General features: G+C 40.9%; 1 protein-coding gene across 2 annotated transcripts in view; it reads left to right on the top strand.

Moving 5' to 3' along the window:
• myo18b (myosin XVIIIB) overlaps window positions 1-19,538 on the top strand; it is a 71,921-nt gene that overhangs the window by 9,465 nt on the left and 42,918 nt on the right. For both annotated transcript variants that reach the window (XM_005739127.2, XM_005739128.2), the window contains exons 5-25: window positions 1,272-1,335; window positions 1,585-1,697; window positions 4,034-4,201; window positions 4,303-4,513; window positions 5,081-5,223; window positions 5,336-5,436; window positions 5,765-5,828; window positions 7,514-7,658; window positions 7,965-8,135; window positions 9,179-9,269; window positions 10,054-10,246; window positions 13,002-13,082; window positions 13,705-13,825; window positions 13,909-14,056; window positions 14,790-14,973; window positions 15,066-15,216; window positions 15,818-15,927; window positions 16,012-16,077; window positions 16,160-16,288; window positions 17,667-17,810; window positions 19,444-19,533. In XM_005739127.2, coding sequence (XP_005739184.1) covers window positions 1,272-1,335; window positions 1,585-1,697; window positions 4,034-4,201; window positions 4,303-4,513; window positions 5,081-5,223; window positions 5,336-5,436; window positions 5,765-5,828; window positions 7,514-7,658; window positions 7,965-8,135; window positions 9,179-9,269; window positions 10,054-10,246; window positions 13,002-13,082; window positions 13,705-13,825; window positions 13,909-14,056; window positions 14,790-14,973; window positions 15,066-15,216; window positions 15,818-15,927; window positions 16,012-16,077; window positions 16,160-16,288; window positions 17,667-17,810; window positions 19,444-19,533 — 2,688 coding nt within the window. The remainder of the gene's footprint in view (window positions 1-1,271; window positions 1,336-1,584; window positions 1,698-4,033; window positions 4,202-4,302; window positions 4,514-5,080; window positions 5,224-5,335; window positions 5,437-5,764; window positions 5,829-7,513; window positions 7,659-7,964; window positions 8,136-9,178; window positions 9,270-10,053; window positions 10,247-13,001; window positions 13,083-13,704; window positions 13,826-13,908; window positions 14,057-14,789; window positions 14,974-15,065; window positions 15,217-15,817; window positions 15,928-16,011; window positions 16,078-16,159; window positions 16,289-17,666; window positions 17,811-19,443; window positions 19,534-19,538) is intronic.

Raw genomic sequence — 19,538 nt, 5'->3', positions numbered from 1 at the left:
GGGTCCTTTTGTCCCTCTGTGGGGGAAACTCCCACTAGGTTTATATCTGGGATTCTCCACCATTTGACCTTAGAACTGAAGAAGCTTCTCGGATGAGAGGTGAAACGTCTTCAAGTAACTTAAAGAAGTCCAGACGCTTTTCTTTGCAAGCTCCTTTGACTACGATGACCTGGATGACTGAGAACCTTCACAGACATTAAATATTACCATTCCATTCAATAGAGAAACAACAAAGTAATCCAAAACTAAAGGTTCTTTTAGGGGTTTTTTGTATTTGCATACTTCAGTAGTTTGACCTATGTGCATAGTGGGAATCAAAATGTTTACGGAGACAAACAAAAGTTAAATTTAAGTCATTTTAAGATCTTTAAATCTCAGACAATACAATTCACTACCTAATCCACTGTCGTTCTGTCCAACATATGATGAAAAGCCTAAACAAAAGGAAAGAAACTAGTGTGACAGTTATATAAGTAATTATAAAAAATGTACATATGGTTGATCCGTCGTGATGAAGAGAGAGCTGAATGGAAAAGCAAAGCTCTCAATTTACCAGGTGATCTACTTTAACTATGGTTACAAACTATGGTAGTGACGGAAAGAACGAGATCGCGGATACAAATGGATGAAATAAACTTCCTCAGAAAGGTTGCTGGCTTCTCCCAGGAGATATGGTGAGGAATTCGGCCATCTGAGAGGGGCTCAGAGTAGAGCAGCTGCTCCTCCACATTGAAAGGAGCAGGTTGAGGTGGTTCGGGCTTCTGATAGGGATGCCTCCTGGGCACCTCCTGTGTGAGGCCCTGGGGCAGACTCAGGACATGCTGAAGAGATTATATCTCTTGGCTGGCCTGGGAACCCCTTGGTGTTCCCCTGGACATGCTGGATGAGGTGGCCAGGGAGAGGGAGATCTGGGTTTCTCTGCTTAGCCTGCTGCCCCTGGGACCCGGCCCCAGATAAGTGGAAGAAGACGGATGGATAATTTTCCTTATTTACACTTATATGTTTTATTGTTGTCCTCATTTATTCTATAGTCTTCTGTTTCTATGTCTGAAAGCTGAGCTTTGAGCTCACAGGGATTATTTGAAAATGTAGCAGAAAATAAAGAAAAACACAACACTTTAAATGTGACTTCACTAGAAGTAAACTCTGAAAACAATGGTATTTGATGCTGTGGCACACTAAATGATCATGCATTACAGAAACTGTGCAGCCAAAAAGTCTTTAAGAGTTACTGTTCTTCTCTTTGTTCCTCTCATGCTGCTTTCTCTCAGGTTAGGGATGTGTGGTATGAAGCTGGAACTGTGTGGTACGTCGACAAGGATGATTTCATCCGTGGTATGCATTGAAAACAACACACACGCACACACTACAGTATGCATGCTAGCTATAAGTACATTTTGAAGAACATTTAACCTCTAACAGAAACCACAGTTACACATGGATGGATCTATAACTGCTGACTCATTCACACAAAAAACAAGTCTTGATTGTAGCCTTGAAGATCCTTGATATTTCCACACCTCAGTTCACAGGGTGTCTGTATGTGTGCTTTCAAAGACATAACTTCATTTCTCCTCTTTTCAGCTACTCAGCTGAAGCCAGATGAGGGCACACCAGAGCTGTCCGAGGGCCGGGTGAGGGTCCGGCTTGAGACGGACGGCTCAGTGCATGATGTCTCCGAGTATGAAGTTGAGAAGGTAGATCAGACTAGAAGTGTCCTTCTGGTTCTATTACTGTCCAAATCATGTAAGAGTTTGCACATCAACTTGTCCTTTGTTTCTAATGCAAACCTTTCAACAACCCTTTCTTTAAGAAACAAACCAGATGAGAATTTCATATGACAAAAAGGTCAACATTTAAACGTATCAGCACAGAGTAATGCATAAATCTCCATTAAATTTTGGAGATTTAGCACACATTTTCTTCAAGTTAAAGCTTTTTATACCAGTCCTGTTACAGTGATGTTACAGTGATGTGAAATTTAAGGAGAAGGTCTTTTAGGGATATGATTAAAAAAAAAACTGCAAACATTATATGAAGCATTTTTCCTTGTGCCCTTTTTTTGGTTTGGGAAGCTCATCTTGTAACCGGAAGGTTCCCGGTTCGATCCCCAGCTTTGTCTGTCCTGGTCGTTGTGTCCTTGGGCAAGACACTTCACCCTACCGCCTACTGGTGTTGGCCAGAGGGGCCGATGGGGCGATATGGCAGCTGTGGCTACAACTGTAGCTTGCCTCTACCAGTGTGTGAATGTGAGAGTGGAATTATAACGCGCTTTGAGTGTCTAGAAAAGTGCTACATAAATGCAATCCATTATTATTATATCAGGAAGAATACAAAATCATCTGGTCCTCAGTAGGTTTTAAATTGGGGTACATGCAACCTCAGATGAACTAAAACACAGGACATATGACATATGACAGGACCTTTTCGTCATTCATTTAACAGTTTGCTACTCACATTTGTGGTAAGACAGAAAAGGCTTCTTGGAAGGGTTATAAGGTCATATCCAAACAGTCTGGTGTCCATCATTCTACATTGACAAAAATAATTTTATGTTACTGACAAATGGAAAACTAGTGGAAAACATTCAAGACATTCACCAGTCTTGAATGTTAAGGTAAGAGGTTAAAAAAACCTCTTCTCCCTAAATACATATACATAAGAGAGCACATCTGTGCTTTGCAGAGGTGCATCTAAACTGTTGTTGTTTGTATTTACTTACACAGCATGTCTTGTGGAATTTACTGGAGTCAGCAGCAACAGCATAGCGCGGTCATATCAAGTCTAGTGACATAAGGCAGGAAAAGATCAGTAAAGAAACAATTTCCCGCAGCCAAAACACAAATCCAATGAGAAGTAGAATACGTTCAGCATGATGAGGTTCAGACGGTGTTCCTGAAAAGAACCAAGTGAAGTTTGTGGTTCTGGAGAATTACTGGAGGTCTCAAGGGACATAAGATTACAATTTATTCAAATTGGATGAAGAGTTTTGGAGTTTCAGCTCCTTAACATGTGCCACTTTTGAAAAGGACCAAAATTGGACAATTGAGTCAAAGCCTATTTCATGGGCAGGTGTGGGCAATTCCTTTGTTATGTCATTTTCAATTAAACAGATAATAGTGCTGGGGTTGATTTGAGGTGTGGTGCTTGCATTTGGAAGATTTTGCTGTGAAACAGACAACATGTGTCCAAAGTTGTCATGTGTGGCTGTGTGACACTTTATACTTAAAGTGGCAGCTTTAGTTGCTGGGAAATAATCCATAAACTAAACTTATGAAAAACAAACGAGGAAATGAGAAACAGCAGGAGAGCAACCAAACATGACGAGACAAAGGGGAAGCAAAACTCAAAACACTGAACACAGGACATGAGACACAAGACAGGCATGGAGATGTAGACTTGACCAGGAGATGCACGACATAGAGATCGGGGAGACTAGACAAGAAAACATGTAACACAGGGGAGGCAAAGAAACAAAATCCAAGATCTAAAAATCACTAAAATACAACCAGACACTAACTGAATCAAAGAATATTAAAAACCAAAACCACTGAGTCACAGGACTCAGGACCAGCACAAAAGGAGCTCTCCATGCAGGTGAAAACCGAAAAACAAAAAAAAAACCATCCAAGAAACTGCTACAATGTTAGGAGCGGCAAAATCTACAGTTTGGTACATCCTGAGAAAGAAAGAATAATTTCAAATAATAATTTAATTTATATAAACAAAACTGAAAAACTGAAATGATCTTAGTTTTTGGTTAATTAGCATTTTGTTTCATTCAGGATGCTGAATTGAAATAGTTTGGGAATTTGTATAGACATAAACATATTTTGGTTTGTCATCTTATCTTAATCCAGAACAATAACATTAGTGATATCAAAGTTTTAAAAAGGCAGCATTTTTTAATAACTCTATAAAGCATCTCCACTAAGACAGAAGAAAACAGTTTTCCCAGGGTGTAATCTGTGTGAAATCTGAGACTAACTCTTTGACATTTGAACCAATTAATGGAGATGCTGTTCCTCCACAGTGTAATCCACCAGAGCTCGACCTGTGTGAGGATCTGAGTGACCTGCAGAGCGTGAATGAATGTGGAGCTCTGCACACTCTGACCAGTCGAGCTAAAGCAAATCTTCCACTGACACATGCAGGACCAAACCTGGTCAACTTCTGGCCTCCGTTACAGACCCACAGCAAGGTAAAATTTACACACATTTACAGATCAGTTACCCTATGAAACTACAAAGCTTATTAAGTATGTGCAACATTTTATGTTTATCTTCTTTTTTTCTCTATTAGACCCCAAAGTCACGGCGAGGGGAGTCTGTGTGGGATGCTCCTCCTGCCCTGGCTGCCCTGGTCAAACGGGTCTACATGTCTATGGTTGGCACCAGACGGGATCACAGTGTGTGTGCATTGGGACGCAGCGGGACGGGCAAGACCACGGCATGTCAGACCTTCACACATGCTCTTATCAAACAAGCTGGCACAGCAGGAGAGAACATGAGTGGTGAGTGTGCGTTGTAAAAATGAAAACTGTTTAGGTTTTTAAAGTGTTAATGATCAGCGCTAAAACTCGAAACTGGTACTAGTCTGTCATTTCAGTGACTGTGAGTGAGTCGCTACAACTATGAATCTTAAATGAATCCCAAAACTATATTCAATAAACGTTATACACATCAACATGTAAGAAAAATTATGAAAAATAACCTTTCAGGGAGTTTGTGGATCAAAATTTCTCTGTGAGAGACTGACGGTATCACACAATAAAGATTACTTCAAGTTAATATAGCTAATGTAAGCTATTAAATTGTGAGGTGCAAGTAGTGTTTTGTTAAATAAACTATGACTATAACTATGTGCGATATGTCATGTGTTACTCTCGTTCAAGTAATTTTAAAATCTGCCGAGGACGGATTATTTTTAGTCTGTCCTGAGAGGTAAAACCTTCGATGTAATAGAGGGTGTCCTGTTTTTAGCGAGCCTGTAGGTTCATTTTGCTGAAATGTTTGCTTCAGCTTGTTTTCCTCAGCTTTCCACACTTCCCTACTGTGATTATTGCTATTTCTTTCACTAGTGGAGCGTGTTCAGGCTATGTTCACTATCCTGAGGTCTTTTGGCTGTGTGAGCTCTAAGCACAGTGATGCGTCGTCTCGATTTGCTATGGTTTTCTCATTGGATTTTAACCATGCTGGACAAGCCGCCGCTGGACACCTACAGGCATGTAGCTCAGACACAAACCCATGTAAGTTAGTCAAACATGGCTGTGTAAATTGGGATTCGTGACTTCTGTTCCTTTTCCTCCTTTTTGTCCTGCTTCTCCATCATTCAGACCTTGATGTTGGACAAATGGAAAGTGTGCCAGAAAATTCAGGGAGAAAGTAACTTCCTGGTCTTCTCTCAGATGCTGGCAGGACTCAGCGCAGAGATGAGGTAATCTCCAGTAAAAGTTAATAGGCAGATTTGTTTAAGAACTGCACTATATATTCAACATATTTAATGATGCAACAGGAAATTTACCTTCACATTATGAAATGTTACTGGCCCTCAAAGTAGATATCGTAGGGTTGGACTCAAATCTGTCACTTTTTTAATTTGTCCACATTTTCCCCAAATCTTTAAGCCCTCATAACTTCTTATGTTCTAGTTGTGGTCCTGCTGAAGCAGCAGCAGCTGAAGGTGTTTGTTGCAGATTCTTCCTTTATAGAGCTACTGATTTGCCACATAACAACCTATTTTCCCATTTCCGATTCTATATTAGGATCGAACTGCAGCTACACCAGCTCTCTGAATTCAACTCCTTTGGTATTGTTCATCCCGCCAAGGTACAGTAAGTGCATCAGAAGGGTCTCTTTTTACCACTATATCACACGTCATGGTATAACAGGCAACATAACCGTAAGTGGAGAAGTCCAGCACAGGGCAGTTCTGTTTTGCATGAACACAGGTGTAATGCTATATTCAGTGGCAACTGGGAAATATTCATTTGTAATATCTGGCTAGGAAAACTCAATGAAAATGAATAACTTGGGTAAGGTTTTCTTCCCTAAGCTTCACATTTTACGATGTTCTGTGGAAGAGGAGTGTTCACAGTGACCTTGTGTATTTGCTGATTATCAGAAGAAGAAACAAAGGAAGTCAGGAGAAAGTTGTGTTTTTCCCTTTTCCTCTAAAATGGAAATCACTTTCAGACTTTAGACCGAATTTTTCTGGAACCGCTGTAATATATGACAACTGATGGCACTGCTGCGTGAATGCTGCTTCAAACATGTGTTTTTCATTAATGCCATCAAGTCTTTACAGCAGAGCGAGTAACTAATTTAAATGTTGTATATTTTGCACTTTTTGGGGGCTTTTCTGTGGCCTGTTCTGTACACTGTGTAACAGCCAGAGCCAGGATAGTCACAGCACAGCTGCAGCTGCGGTCACAGCCTCAGAGACAGCTACTGTTCAGAAAGTGTTCTGATGTATGGAACCACTTTGTGTTGCTTTGCATTGGGAACCATTAGTGTGCTGGTCCAGTCCCTGTTTAATAAACTGTAAAGAACTGCTCTGTGGATATTAAAGGAAAGAGAAAGTACTGAATTTACCCAAGATATTTAAACCTACAGGAAATGTTAATAGAAGGCAAAGAGATGCAGATGCAGCATTTTCCTCAAAAAGGTTTAAATTTCTGAAACAAAGTTCTTCAACATGAAATAAGAAATCATAAATATTCCTTCCCCTCCTACAGAAAACAAATAAATAAAGTGCAGCACTGTCTAGATGGGAAAACAAGTAAAGTAAATCAAACCAATAATTATAATAAATAATATTAATTTTATTTCTCCACAAATATCCTGAGGCTGAGCTTGCAGCTTGGAACTCACCGGCTCTGGGCGGTGTTGTGCTTGCGTAGACTGCACAGAGTGAGAAATAGCTCTCCTGAGAGAACCGTGGTTCTATTAATAATCATTCTAGTTGAAATGAGTGCTGGCGAATAGCCCAAGCTGGGGGTTTCACCCACTCACAATGTGGCTGCTCATGTATACTCGTACTGTATGATAATGCTGCTGAGGAACACAAAGGTAGTCAACAAAACTAACCCTTTTGTATCCCTGTAGATCATAAATCTGTACTTTGTGTGGTAGCTGAGAAAAACTAAATAGGGACACAAGCATTCACTAACCGTATTTGGACGGCGTTCGCTGCATTTGACACAATGACAGAAGTCAGTGAATGAACAATTCTAATTTAGAAGATTGACCAACACTTCTGCTTCAGTTCAAAGTTCTGGGTGTCCCTTTGCCCAGCATGCTTGTGTGAGTATGAGGCTCTGAGGTAATATAAATGGAAAAATGAGCCAAAACATAGAAAGTGAAGTGGTCAAACCACATGGGAAAAGAGTTAGACTGTGATTGGAGATAAGATGGAAAGATGTGACTCAGCTGTTCCCTCACCTCATTTAATTATCTGGCTGTCAAAAACAGAAAAGACAGACTGTCCCCTCTCCCTTTCTTACTGTTCTTAGGTGGAGGAGAAACAGCGTGCATCCATTGCTTTCACAAAGCTGCTGAGTGCCATGGAAACACTGGGCTTCTCACCCGGCGAGCAGAAGGCGATATGGCATGTTCTGGCTGGTATTTACCATCTGGGAGCTGCTGGGGCCTGTAAAGGTAACATAGTGATTCACTGTGAGTCACACAGTGTTACTACACACTCTCATACACACACACCTCCTGTCTGTAGCTCAGGAGGTAGAACCATGGGAAGGTTGCTCGTTCGATCCCTGGCTTGGACAAGACACTGACCCCAAGACACAGAGTGATTCTCTTTAGGAAAGCCTGATAGTGTCGAGCTAACACTCCACCTCCGATCCAGTTACTTTAAATTTCTCACTCATTGCTGAGCCGACCATCACTAATGTTCAGTGCATGCTGTCATAATCACATCCTCTTTGAGTTTTTCCTTTGGTTGTGCAGTGGGCAGGAGGCAGTTTATGAACTTTGACAGTGCTCAGAGAGCAAGCAGTGTGCTTGGATGTGAAGGTGATGATCTGCACACAGCAGTATTCAAACATCACCTTCAACAGCTTCTTCAGAGGGCCACCGGGGGCAGCAGAGAGAGGAGTGGTGCCGCAGAATCGGAGGAAGGTGAGATGCGCACACACTAAAGCCAGCATGTGAAAAACAGCAGCGGAAAGTTTAGAGAGTGTTTGAGGATCCTGTTGCACACTATCAGTGCTTTCAATCTCCGCTGATCATTACAAAAAAAAAACAAAACAAAGCTCATGGAAGTGAATAGGGAGATTGCTTCATTAATATATTTTAGTGGTTACAATTTTTCATTTATAATTTGTTTGATATTTCATTATTCAGCTTACTGCTATGTTGAACAATAAAGGCCATCAGTGCGGACTCCAACTAAACACAGCTCACTATTCTCCAACAGTTTTGATTGTTTAGAGGGAACTTTACCATTTTCTGATCCAGTGACAACTTCAAGCATCTTGTTACAAGAGCTAATGTGTGGCACCATCTGGCATATGAACTGGTGTTTATAGAATGGGATCTTTGGTGGTCAGTACAATATAACACATCAGCACTGCAAAGAATTCACAGAATTAAAGCTACTCATGTAAGCCTCATTGCCTTTCCACCACCCAAACATCTTTCCTTCAGCCAAAAGATACGATCAGCAGAGCTGATTAGTCCGTGAATAATCTACCCAACAACACAGGAGCAGTTTGTTGCTCAGACTGTGACAAATGTCACCAAAAGGTCATCAGTGACAAATAAAATTAAATGAAGTGGTGACCTGTGATATTGGAGACGCACAGAGCTGAAGTCACATTCAGTTGCTCTGAATTTTGAATGGGTGCCTACCTATATTTTACTTGTAGCATTTGTTGACTTTCTAGTGTGAGAGCTGACACGAAGCCTCTCAAGACTTAGCCAAAGGGCTATCATAGCCCTGCTTAACTTCTAAAAAAAAAGCTCAGAGGCCCCAAAAAGCAGGGATAAAAGATACCTGCTTTAACCTCTCAGAGGTTCCAGATTTTCTTTGAGTTGCATTTTTAGAGAAAGGACAACGTGCTGTAGGAGTGGATTTATCCTGATAAAGCCTTTAAGGATAAAGGAGAACATTAAACAACGCGAGTAGAAAAGTGTGTCCTTATTCACTTTGTTGTGCGCAGGTCCGAGGCTAACAGCTGCTCAGTGCCTCAATGGAATGGCTGCTGGACTTTATGAAGAGCTCTTCACTGCCATCGTGTCACTCATCAACAGGTCTGGATGCATCTCATTAAATACACGATCCACAGCCTCATCACAAGCTCTCAGTCTGCCTTCATAACTGCTGCCTAACAAGGCTTCATGACTTTAGACTTTGCTTTACGATGGCTTACTGTGCTTTTTATTATTATCTTTAATATATTTTCTGCTACAGTGATTGAAGACTATATTAAACATGGCCCAAATTACCCTGCAATCAATCTGAGTCTGAAAACTCAATTTCTGATCACTTTTCTACTCTTCTACTCTGTATGATGTGACAACGAAGGGATATCCCTAATATGATGATTTCAGGCTCAGGACCACTAATGCCCACTGTTCAAAACCTTCTATTTTTGAGAGCAGCCAGTAAGAAGACAGCTGGCTTTTAAAGAACATTAAAACTGACTGCTCGTTTCATTGAGGGGTTGCCTAATGGCTCGATATGAGATTATAAGGAAGGCTTCGAACACAGAAGTCCAAATGTTTGAACACCTGGAGTTGAAAATGAGGGGAAATAAATAAGAGGAGCTAATGTTGCTTTCTTTTTCTCAAGCTACATCTGTGTGTACCATTTACAAAGTTTGCAGACAGTCTGACGCATTGATCTGTACTTCTGTTTCCAGCTTCATGTGCTTATAGCAGCCGCCTGTTGTTTTGTGTAATTACCACGCTACTGAGGGGGGCCTTATCACATGATCATCCTTCCCTCTACTGTATATTCATGCATCAGATATGTGAATGAAGAACAAACATATAAAGAACTGTAGAACTCAATCAGGCTGTGTTTTGTGGGCAGGGCGCTGAGCAGTCAGCAGCTGATGCTAGCCTCTGTGATGGTGGTGGACACGCCAGGCCTGAGGAACCCACGACACTCAGCAGAGGAGAGAGGAGCCAGCTGGTCCGAGTTCTGCCACAATTACCTACAAGAGAGGCTGCTGGAGCATTACCACTCACATACGTTCACACATACACTCGAGAGATACGCTCAGGTAACTCAGTGTACAGTTACATCTTTCAAGCTGAGTGATCATCTTCTGTGAGCAATGCACACTTACACATAAAAACTCAGTTTCTAAAGCCTGAAAAGAGTATTGAGAAGATGGACGGAGCACTTTTAGGTGCTGATGAATGTAGAAAACGAGACAGGAGGATTGATGGGGACAGTTAGTGAATCAGGAAGTGCAGACGATTAGTAAGAAGGACGTTTGGGAAAATGTGAAGAGAATAGGTTGGTCCAAATGACATACCTGTGCAGGTATAGGGATGTCTGGGAGAGAGGGCAGTGGACTTTTTGACTAGTCTGTTTAACAAAATCGTGCAGAGTGAGGGGATGCCTGGGGAGTGGAGAAGAGGTGTACTAGTACAGATTGTGAAGAACAAGACTAGTGTGCAGAGTTGTAGTAACTGCAGAGGGATAAAGCTGATGAGCCATACCATGAAGATGTAGTAAAGACTTGTTGAAGCTAGGTCAACAAGAGAGGTGATGGTCAGTGAGCAGCAGTATGATCTCATGCTGAGAAAAAACACTACAGATGTGATGTTTGCTTTGAGAGCATTGATGAAGTACAGAGGATATCAGACATGATAGAGGAACTGTGACAATGTGAGGAAGTCAGGAGGTACAGACAAGTATGTGAGGGTGGTCCAGGACATGTATGAGGACGGAGAGGCAGTGGTGAGGTGCCTGGTACAAGTGACAGATGGGTTCAAGGTGGCGATAGGTATCTGTGACCTATAATGTCTGCAGATGACATTAACATCTCCAGCAAGAGTAAGGAGCAGGTGGAAGAGAGCCTGAAGAGGTGGAGGTATGCTCTGGAGAGAAGAGTAATGAAAGTCAGTTAAAGGAAGACAGAATACGTGTGTGTGAATGAGAGGGAGACAGACGGACAGGTGAAAATGCAAGAAGCAGAGATACTGAAGGCAGATGAGTTTAAATATGTGAGATCAACCACCCAAAGCAACAAACAGTGCACAAGAAAGGTGAAGAGCCCAAGCAGGGTGGAATGGGTGAAGGCAAGTGTCAGGGATGATTTGTGACAGAAGGATAGCAGCAAGAGCTAAATGGAAAGTTTGTAGTAGTGAGATGGTAGATGGTAGCGAGACCTGCTGTGATGTATGGTTTGAAAATGAGGTGGCAGAGCTGAAGATGTTCAGTTCATTGGAAGGGAGTGAGATGGACAGGACTAAAAATCAGGAGTTCAGATTCAGAGAGGTGAGGCTGAGATGAATGGAGCATATGCTGATGAGAGATAGTGGATATATTAGACAAAGGATGATGAAGATGGAGCTGCTAGGCAGGAGCAAAAGAGGAAGATCACAGAGAAGATCCATGAACGTTGTGAAAGAGGACATACAGAGGTTCGGTGTGATAGAGGACGCTGGGACAGGGTGAGATGGAGGCAGATGATCTGCTGAAGGTGCTTCCCAAAAGGAAGGACTTGAAAGAAGATCGATGCTGTAAAAATAATGAGTACATACAGGATAAATAAAGTTTTATGTAGACATTCATGATCCCAGGAAGATCCTAATTGCTTATAATATCCCTCTGACTTCTTTATTGAGGTCATGAGGTTGGAATTGCTGGTTTTGACTCTAACATTGAGACACCGATCAGAACGTTGAATCACATGCACTGTTTTTCAAGTTTCAAGTTTTTCAATGAATCATTCTATTGACAAAACCTTAAAGAAATTCAGTTTAATCAATAACTCATCTAAAACAATAAAGGAAAATACAGTAAATGATGATAGAAATCACATGGGCCTTTCCTTTGAAAAATTCGCAAAAAAGAAAAAAAAATTCAAATAAAATACTGTAAATACAGGCGTTGATTACCAAGTTTTTATTCTACACAGACCAAACAGCACCGTATTTAAAAATGAAAGTGCACCACTATTTTCCTACTCCGACACACAAACTGAAATCAGCTGATTGTACCAAGAGTGCAAGAACCGATAAGATGTATCGACAGGCAGGCAAACTTACTACGATTCCCATCCTTAACTGGAACAGACTCTCTGCCTTTAACAGACCCTGTCATCTTTGTTTTACTTGTTTATGTTTTAGTCTGTTATCTTGTGACCCAATTATTGTGTTTGAGAACCTGATGCCATAACTTTTGCCTCTGTTTTGCTGCCCTCTCTTGTGTACCAGTATACAGCACTGGTTCATGTTCAGCTTACAGGCAACAGCACTTACGGTCCGAGTGAGAGTTTTCATAGCCAATCCCTCTTTGGAGCTTTAAAACACAAGAAAATCAATAAAATAACAATCTGTATAACAATTACACACATTAAAAAACAGAATTGCAGACCAAAAGAGATCTGTTTCTCACATGTGCAAGTGGCCAGAATGGGTTTCACACACAGCAATTTTAAAATGTCAGCCACACTGGAATGTGTCCAGGATCCTTTCTGCTCAGCCTTTACTAACACCAGCTTTAACAAAAGAGTACCAGTTTTACCCCCTGAACTTAAGCCCTAACTGGTTTTCACTGAGTATGCTAATATCTTTGGGATATCTTCACAGTCGTGATGCATGTCTGTCAAAGATGAAAGATTAACAAAAGAGGCAATTTCACTGAGATTAAACCAATACAATTGTTAGATCTACAACAAATGTGTTCCGATTTGATGAAAATGACACACAAAAATGAGTTAAACCGATTATTACTGAGTGAGAAAAGTGCATAGGTGAGAAAAATACTTTTGCCGGAACGACTTTATGTTTTGTCTGCTGCAGGAGAAGATCCACGTGGAGTTTGAATGTCCAGAGACCAGCCCGGCCGAGGTGGTCTCTGCCATTGACCAGCCACCTCCACAGGTACGCAGCAATGTGACATAAAAAGACGTAAATGTGAGCATGAGGATAACAGCCATGAGATCTTACCAGGAGTCTGATGTTTCCAACTTTACGCAGGAATCTTAAAGTTGTCTCATTTAAATTTCTGATGTATAATGTTATATGATAACAGCTCTAGAGACTCCAGAAATAACTTCTGTCTTGAACGCATGAGACTACGAGGCTTGTGAGACTTTTAGTTTTACCTAAAATCATCCCCTGCCCTGCTGCAACAACCCAAATAACAGTTTATCAAAAGTTGACAAACTTGTCTGAGTTGGGTTCGATTATTAACAGTGGGAATAGTTTCACCAGCAGCACCTACAACTGGAGGTTATGTAGCCTGAGAGGCGCACCAATACTTTTCCTCCTTGTCATTATTATTACAGTCTGTCCTTACTACTCCCCTTAAAAGAAGCCAGAAGAACAGTGCTCGTTTGCCAGCATTTATCTTGTTCAAGAAATGACATGTACTGTGACTTTTAGCATAAAAATGTTTTTCTATTTCACTTTTCATTGTATCCTCCATCTGACCAATAGAAAATCATCATGCTTTAACCCAATGTATGCTTGAAAAGTACACGTGTGTGTGTGTTTGTTTCAGGTCCGCGCAGCAGATGAAGACCGCAGAGGTCTTTTATGGGTTCTGGATGAGGAGATGGTGACGCCAGCCTCTTGTGAAAACAGGGCCGTGGAAAGAGTGTGCCAGTATTACAGCAACATGGGTAAAAAAATACACTGCTAGTGAAAACTTGAGCGCCATATAACTTAAAGAGGATGAATTAATTGTGTTTGTTTGTCCTTGCAGTGCGACAGTGTGAGCAGCTGCTGCAGTGTGAGGTGAAGCACCTGATGGGGTCTGATCCTGTCCGATACGATCTGGCTGGATGGTTCAGCCTCATCCAGAACAACCCATCTGCTCTGAACACCATCTGTCTGCTCCAAAACTCCACTGTGTAAGTCAGAGGCCTGGGGGCTGCCCCACAAGGATGCCGTGTCTAAATGAATATCTTCTAGTAGGCTCCAGTTGGCAAATGGCCCTGGGAAAATATTTTACTAAAAGAGTGGTGAAAGCCTTTCAAACAGTTAAAGGGTGTGTTAGATGTCATTAAATGGTCAAAAGTCTGTATATCCAACTAAAACTAATTATTGTGACCCTGTAAAAGGAACAGGTTTCCTTTCCTCTTTCAGAAGCTACTGTCTCCTTTTAATATTGGTGTTTAAACTGAACATATGCACATAGTTGTACTGTGTTTAAATTAGATTAAACTGAGATAAGAAAAGTTTTTATTAACCTTAGGGAAACAAATTCAGGTGTTTTGGCAGCACAGAAGAAAGAAAATCTAGAGAAGGGGAATGTTTTTAATAACTTCTCCATCTGGACACTTTCTTGCTAAGAAACCATTTTAAAAAGTAGCAGTGAGCACAGATATTCATCTCAGGAAGCATGAAGCACTGCTCCAGGACTTTGGGAATTCCTTGCCCAGAAAGTTTTTATATGACTTCATGGAACAGACTGCCCATATACCGTTGATGAAGTAATTAACAACTGTTAATTAGTAGGTATGAACAAGTGTGGTTCATCCATGCATGATTCATTTACTCACAGCACATACCAGCTACACACTTGTAGTGATGTTAAAAACATGTTTTTGACATCCTGTGATAGTGTGTCTCTGCCCTCCCCAGAGGGGTTGTGAAAGCCATGTTCACCCCAAGAATTTCTCTGCCCCCCCTGTGTCGGGCTCTGGGGGGACTAGAGGGTGGCAGCCAGCGCTCTTTGCAGAGGAATGGCACCATCAGGAAGACATTCAGTGGGGGAATGGCAGCGATACGCAGACACTCCCAGTGTATTGCAGTAAAACTCCAGGCAGTAAGTTTCCAGAGCATTCACTATCAAATCCTCATCTATTTCTGTAGTGTAACTGGATTCCTTCCCTCTTTGCTGCTTTTCCCACCATGCAGGATGCTCTTATCAATCTGATCCGTCGAGCCAGGCCAGTGTTTCTGCAGTGTGTCAGTGCAAAGACTGACAATGGAAGTTTTGACATCCCAGCCCTCAGGGTGCAACTGCACTTCACACAGATCCTGTCAGCTCTGCAGCTATACCGCATAGGTATGCATGCTCATGCATTAATATTTCAAGCTGTAACACTGTGTGTAAACCAAGTACAAAGCTATTAGTGACCATTCTAGGGTTAGGGTTATTGTTCTGTTGTACATGTTTAAAAGGCAAATATTCTGCAAGTAAAATATGTTAATTTTCAGAGTAAGTCACATCTGTTATTTGGAATCTATGACACCCAACATATACATTAATGGCAAAACAACTAGCAGCTTGGTATTCGGATATCTGGAAGAAACAACTCCTATCACAACTAGAGACTGACAAGGTGAACACAAAACCTGACATCACGTCAGGGGGGAGAAGTCATTATCCCCACACAACTGTTGTTCTTGGGGCTTGGTACCCAAGAACAACAGGTGCGTTGAAGGTGTTGAGTGCGAGAGTGACTGACCTGAGAGATAGGATCATAGCTGAGAGAGAGAGTAAAACTTGAAGGATCAAGACCCCCCGAGTGGGTTTTTTTTCACACACAGAGACACACACACATACCTGTATATATATATATATCTATATATATATGTTCTCGCCCTTTTTCCAAATATTCCTGATGCAAATTAAAAAATCAATCTGTGACCATGTTTGTCTGCAGGTTATTCAGAGCACATGACTCTGGGGGATTTCAGGTGTCATTTCCAGGCTCTCGCTCCTTCAGTCATGAAACGTTACGCTTCAGTGTTTGTCAACCACGATGAGAGAAAGGTCAGATGGCACATGGCAGCAGCTCCCTTTCTTGTTCAGCATCATGTCATGTAAACATCTTTTTTGTGTTTGCTTATGTGTCAGGCAGTGGAAGAGCTGCTGGTTGAATTGGATGTGGATAAAAAGAGCATCCTCGTGGGTGCCAGCCGGGTAACAACATGTTTGTACTCGAACAGCTGAATTTATTTCGTGCTGATATGACTCATACATTTTTTCCCCCGTTGTGCGTTAGGTGTTTATGAAGCGAGGTGTGTTGTGCTATCTGGAGCAGCAGAGGGAGAAGCAGGTCACTGGTTGGCTGGTCCACCTACAGGCTGCCTGTTTGGGACATCTTGCCCGTCAGAAATATCGCAAACTCAAGGTACTTATGTCTCTGTGAGCTTGCCTTCTGCACTGCTGACTGGGAATTGATGGAATTGATACGAATTTCTCATTGGCTCCCCTTTGAGTGTCACCACCATCGCTAAAGAGCATATCAAAGAAATTACACAAAACCTCTGCTGGGCTTGGGTTGGCATTCACTCAGCTTTAACATCATTCTGGGCTCTTGGCTAGCTTAGTGTTAGTATGCTGTCTGCGCATGTTAGCACTTAGCAACATGGCCTGGCCTGCATTTGTATAGCGCTTTACTCAGTCCCTAAGGACCCCAAAGCGCTTATAGCGCAAACATAATGTGTCTGTTTCTGTCCTGGATGCAGTTTGAACATTGCACGCTTGTCCTGTTGTGCAATATAAATAAAAGTAATGTCCTTATCCACGGTGTAGACTGCGGCACTATTTTCTTCCTCCGACTCATGAACTTAAATCAACTGATTGTAGTGTGAGCGCAAGAACCAATAAGTGTCATCAATAAGTAAGCTGACTAACAATTCCGAAGAACTGGACTACTGTTCTCTATAAGAACAGGTTCTCGATTCCTATTACTGACTAATCGAACCGCCAAATTTCCAATTGGTAGCCATAAGTGCCCAGTGAGATATTTTTAATATATACATGAACACAAACAGGAGCTTTGACTTTACCAGAAGAAAATTGTACATCATGTATTTTAAATGCAGCTGTTAGCATTTCCTTTAACTTTTGTTTCTTTTTGAGAGTTGTTGTTTTCAAACTTTTTGTGGTGCCTTTTTTTGCACTTTCTTTTTGTGTTTTTTCTTTTCATAGGTTGTACTTCTTTGTGGTCATTTTGCATTTATGTAGCGGTGTTATGCTTTGCATGGTGGTTTTAGATGGGAGTTGTTTATTTGTTTTCTTTGCTCTTCATGTGTTTTAATTTTTTTTAATCTCTCTTGGTGTTTTTTCCTTTTTTAGTAGCTGTTTGTGTGTCTTGTCGGTCATTTTGCATTACTGGAAGTGTTTTATGATTTGTGTGGTTGTTTTGCATCTCCTTGTCATCACTTTGAGTCTCTTTGTGTCTGCTTTATCTTTTACAGTTTTTATGTGTTTCTTTTTTTATGGATGCTTTGCACTCCTTGACCTTTGACCTTAGCAAGTAATCATACATTTTCACTAGTTATTGCATAAATTATTGTACTAGTATAATAGTATTTCAGTTTAAGGTAATGTTGGTTCAGGTCTCAATGAAACTTTTTTATTTTTATTTTTTTACATTTTGTTGCAATGGCATTTAATGGTTTTATCTGTTGCTTTAAAAGGAGACTGAGCTCAGCTGTAGGTTAAACTCACACATTGTGTGTGTGTGTGTGTGTGTGTGTGTGCATGTGCCCGTCTGTCTCCAGGTGCAGCAGATGGCAGTGAGTTGTCTGCAGAGGAACCTTCGGGCTCTCAGGGTCGTGTCCAAGTGGAGTTGGTGGAAACTTTTCTGCAGTGTGCGTCCTCTCCTTGATGTCAACATGGATAATGAGAGGCTCAGGGCCAAAGAGGTACATGATCACAATTATCAGAAGGTGTTCAAACACTTTGTGAAAAAATGTATTTGCTTTTTTGCAGAGATTTAGATGAAACAAATGAAGACTGAGTGATTGATTTTCTTGCTCAATGTCTCCAAATTAAGGCAAACGTATACATGTGTATTTTAGTAATATGTTTCTTAAATGTGTATATATGTATTAGCATTAATCTTTTAGCTTTAGGAGTTAAATGGACAAATATAAAAGCATCTTAATCTGGTAAATAGCTTACAAATCTTAGAATATCAACTTATTAACATTGCAAAGTACAATAGTTTCTGCTGTAAACTTTCTAGCTCATGCTTATCAGGGAAAGACAGAGGGTTAGATAATGCGTTCGTTGGAAGGTAGCAAAGCATTTTTTGGCAACATTCAGATGACACTGTAATGCACAAAGTGACAAATGTCTTCATGTATTGTAGCGTCCTGGATGGAATATCCTATACACTGTATCGGTGCTTCACTAAATGTTCGCAGAATACCACAAGGTGGAAACTATGTGGGACTCTTACAAGGCGATGTCCTTAACACCACTGTGGATTTGCTTAGAGCTGTGTTAATGTGTTATTGTATTTTTTCTTATATGTTAGTCTTATTTAACTGTAATGCAATGAAATGGCAAGTGAGCAGAAAGTACTTGCAAAAATCTTGCCTCACTATTAATTATTTTATATTTTGATAGGAAAAAAAGGGGAAGGAGTGCACCAATGCATTGAAACATGTGCAAACATACATTGAAATATAGTATATGAGACCAAAACAATGTTTTTGAGAACATTAAGAGAAGATTACACAAGGTAAAGTCATGTCCTGCTCTGTGTGGGTGAATCGACTTTTCCCAGCAATTTCCAGGACTGATCAGTAGGTGGTGCTTTTTGCCATGTCGGACTTTTGTCTTCATCGTCACTGCCCAGGAGCAGATTATATTTTCAGCATAAAGTGCCATGACCATTTGGCCTAGTAAAAGGTACACACCACTGTGAGAGTAAAGTGAAATATCCAGGGTCTGTACAGACTGTATGTAATGATGAACATTGCCACTTTGGAGTCACTGGTTAGTGAAGTCCTCTTATGAAGCCTCAAGCGAGTGATGGTTATGATTGAGAAACTGCAACACTCATAGCCTGGTTGATTATTCCAGTCTTATAAATGTGTACATTTAGTAATTTTACATATGAAAACTGCCTAGCCGTGCCTCAAGGCTCAGTAAACATAATTACATCTTTTCGTTGTGAGCAAAAGTTGCTGTGGGTTCTCTCTTAGTTAGAATAGACGCAACAATTTATAACTCGAGCTTCTATTGCTATAATCGTTGACTTAAACGTACATGCCTGTGGTTTTAATTTCATGCAAAGTAATTAAGCAGTCCATCTTAAATGACAAAGTACCAACGCTGTCTGAATTGTTTTTGAAGCTATATTTTTGTGCACTCGAGACAAGAAGAACAATTATAAGGCTGCGTAGTGTTCATAATGGAAGTTCAGTGAGCTGTAGCAGTGCCAGCATCTAATAGGTGGATTTTGGTTTCAGTGAACGAGTGTACAGTGATAATAATCACAATGATGTTTCAGTCACAGTGAGTTTTCTATTTTGCCATTTTTGTCAGGATGAAATATCAGTTCTGAGACGACGCCTAGAGAAATCAGAGAAGGAGAGAAATGAGCTGAGGCAGACTGCAGACAGCCTGGAAACCAAGGTTTG

This window comes from Pundamilia nyererei, unplaced genomic scaffold (genome assembly GCF_000239375.1).
Source record: "Pundamilia nyererei isolate P.nyererei 1_Seehausen unplaced genomic scaffold, PunNye1.0 scaffold00089, whole genome shotgun sequence".
Classification (NCBI taxonomy): domain Eukaryota; kingdom Metazoa; phylum Chordata; class Actinopteri; order Cichliformes; family Cichlidae; genus Pundamilia; species Pundamilia nyererei.
This window is presented reverse-complemented; position numbering and strand designations above follow the sequence as displayed.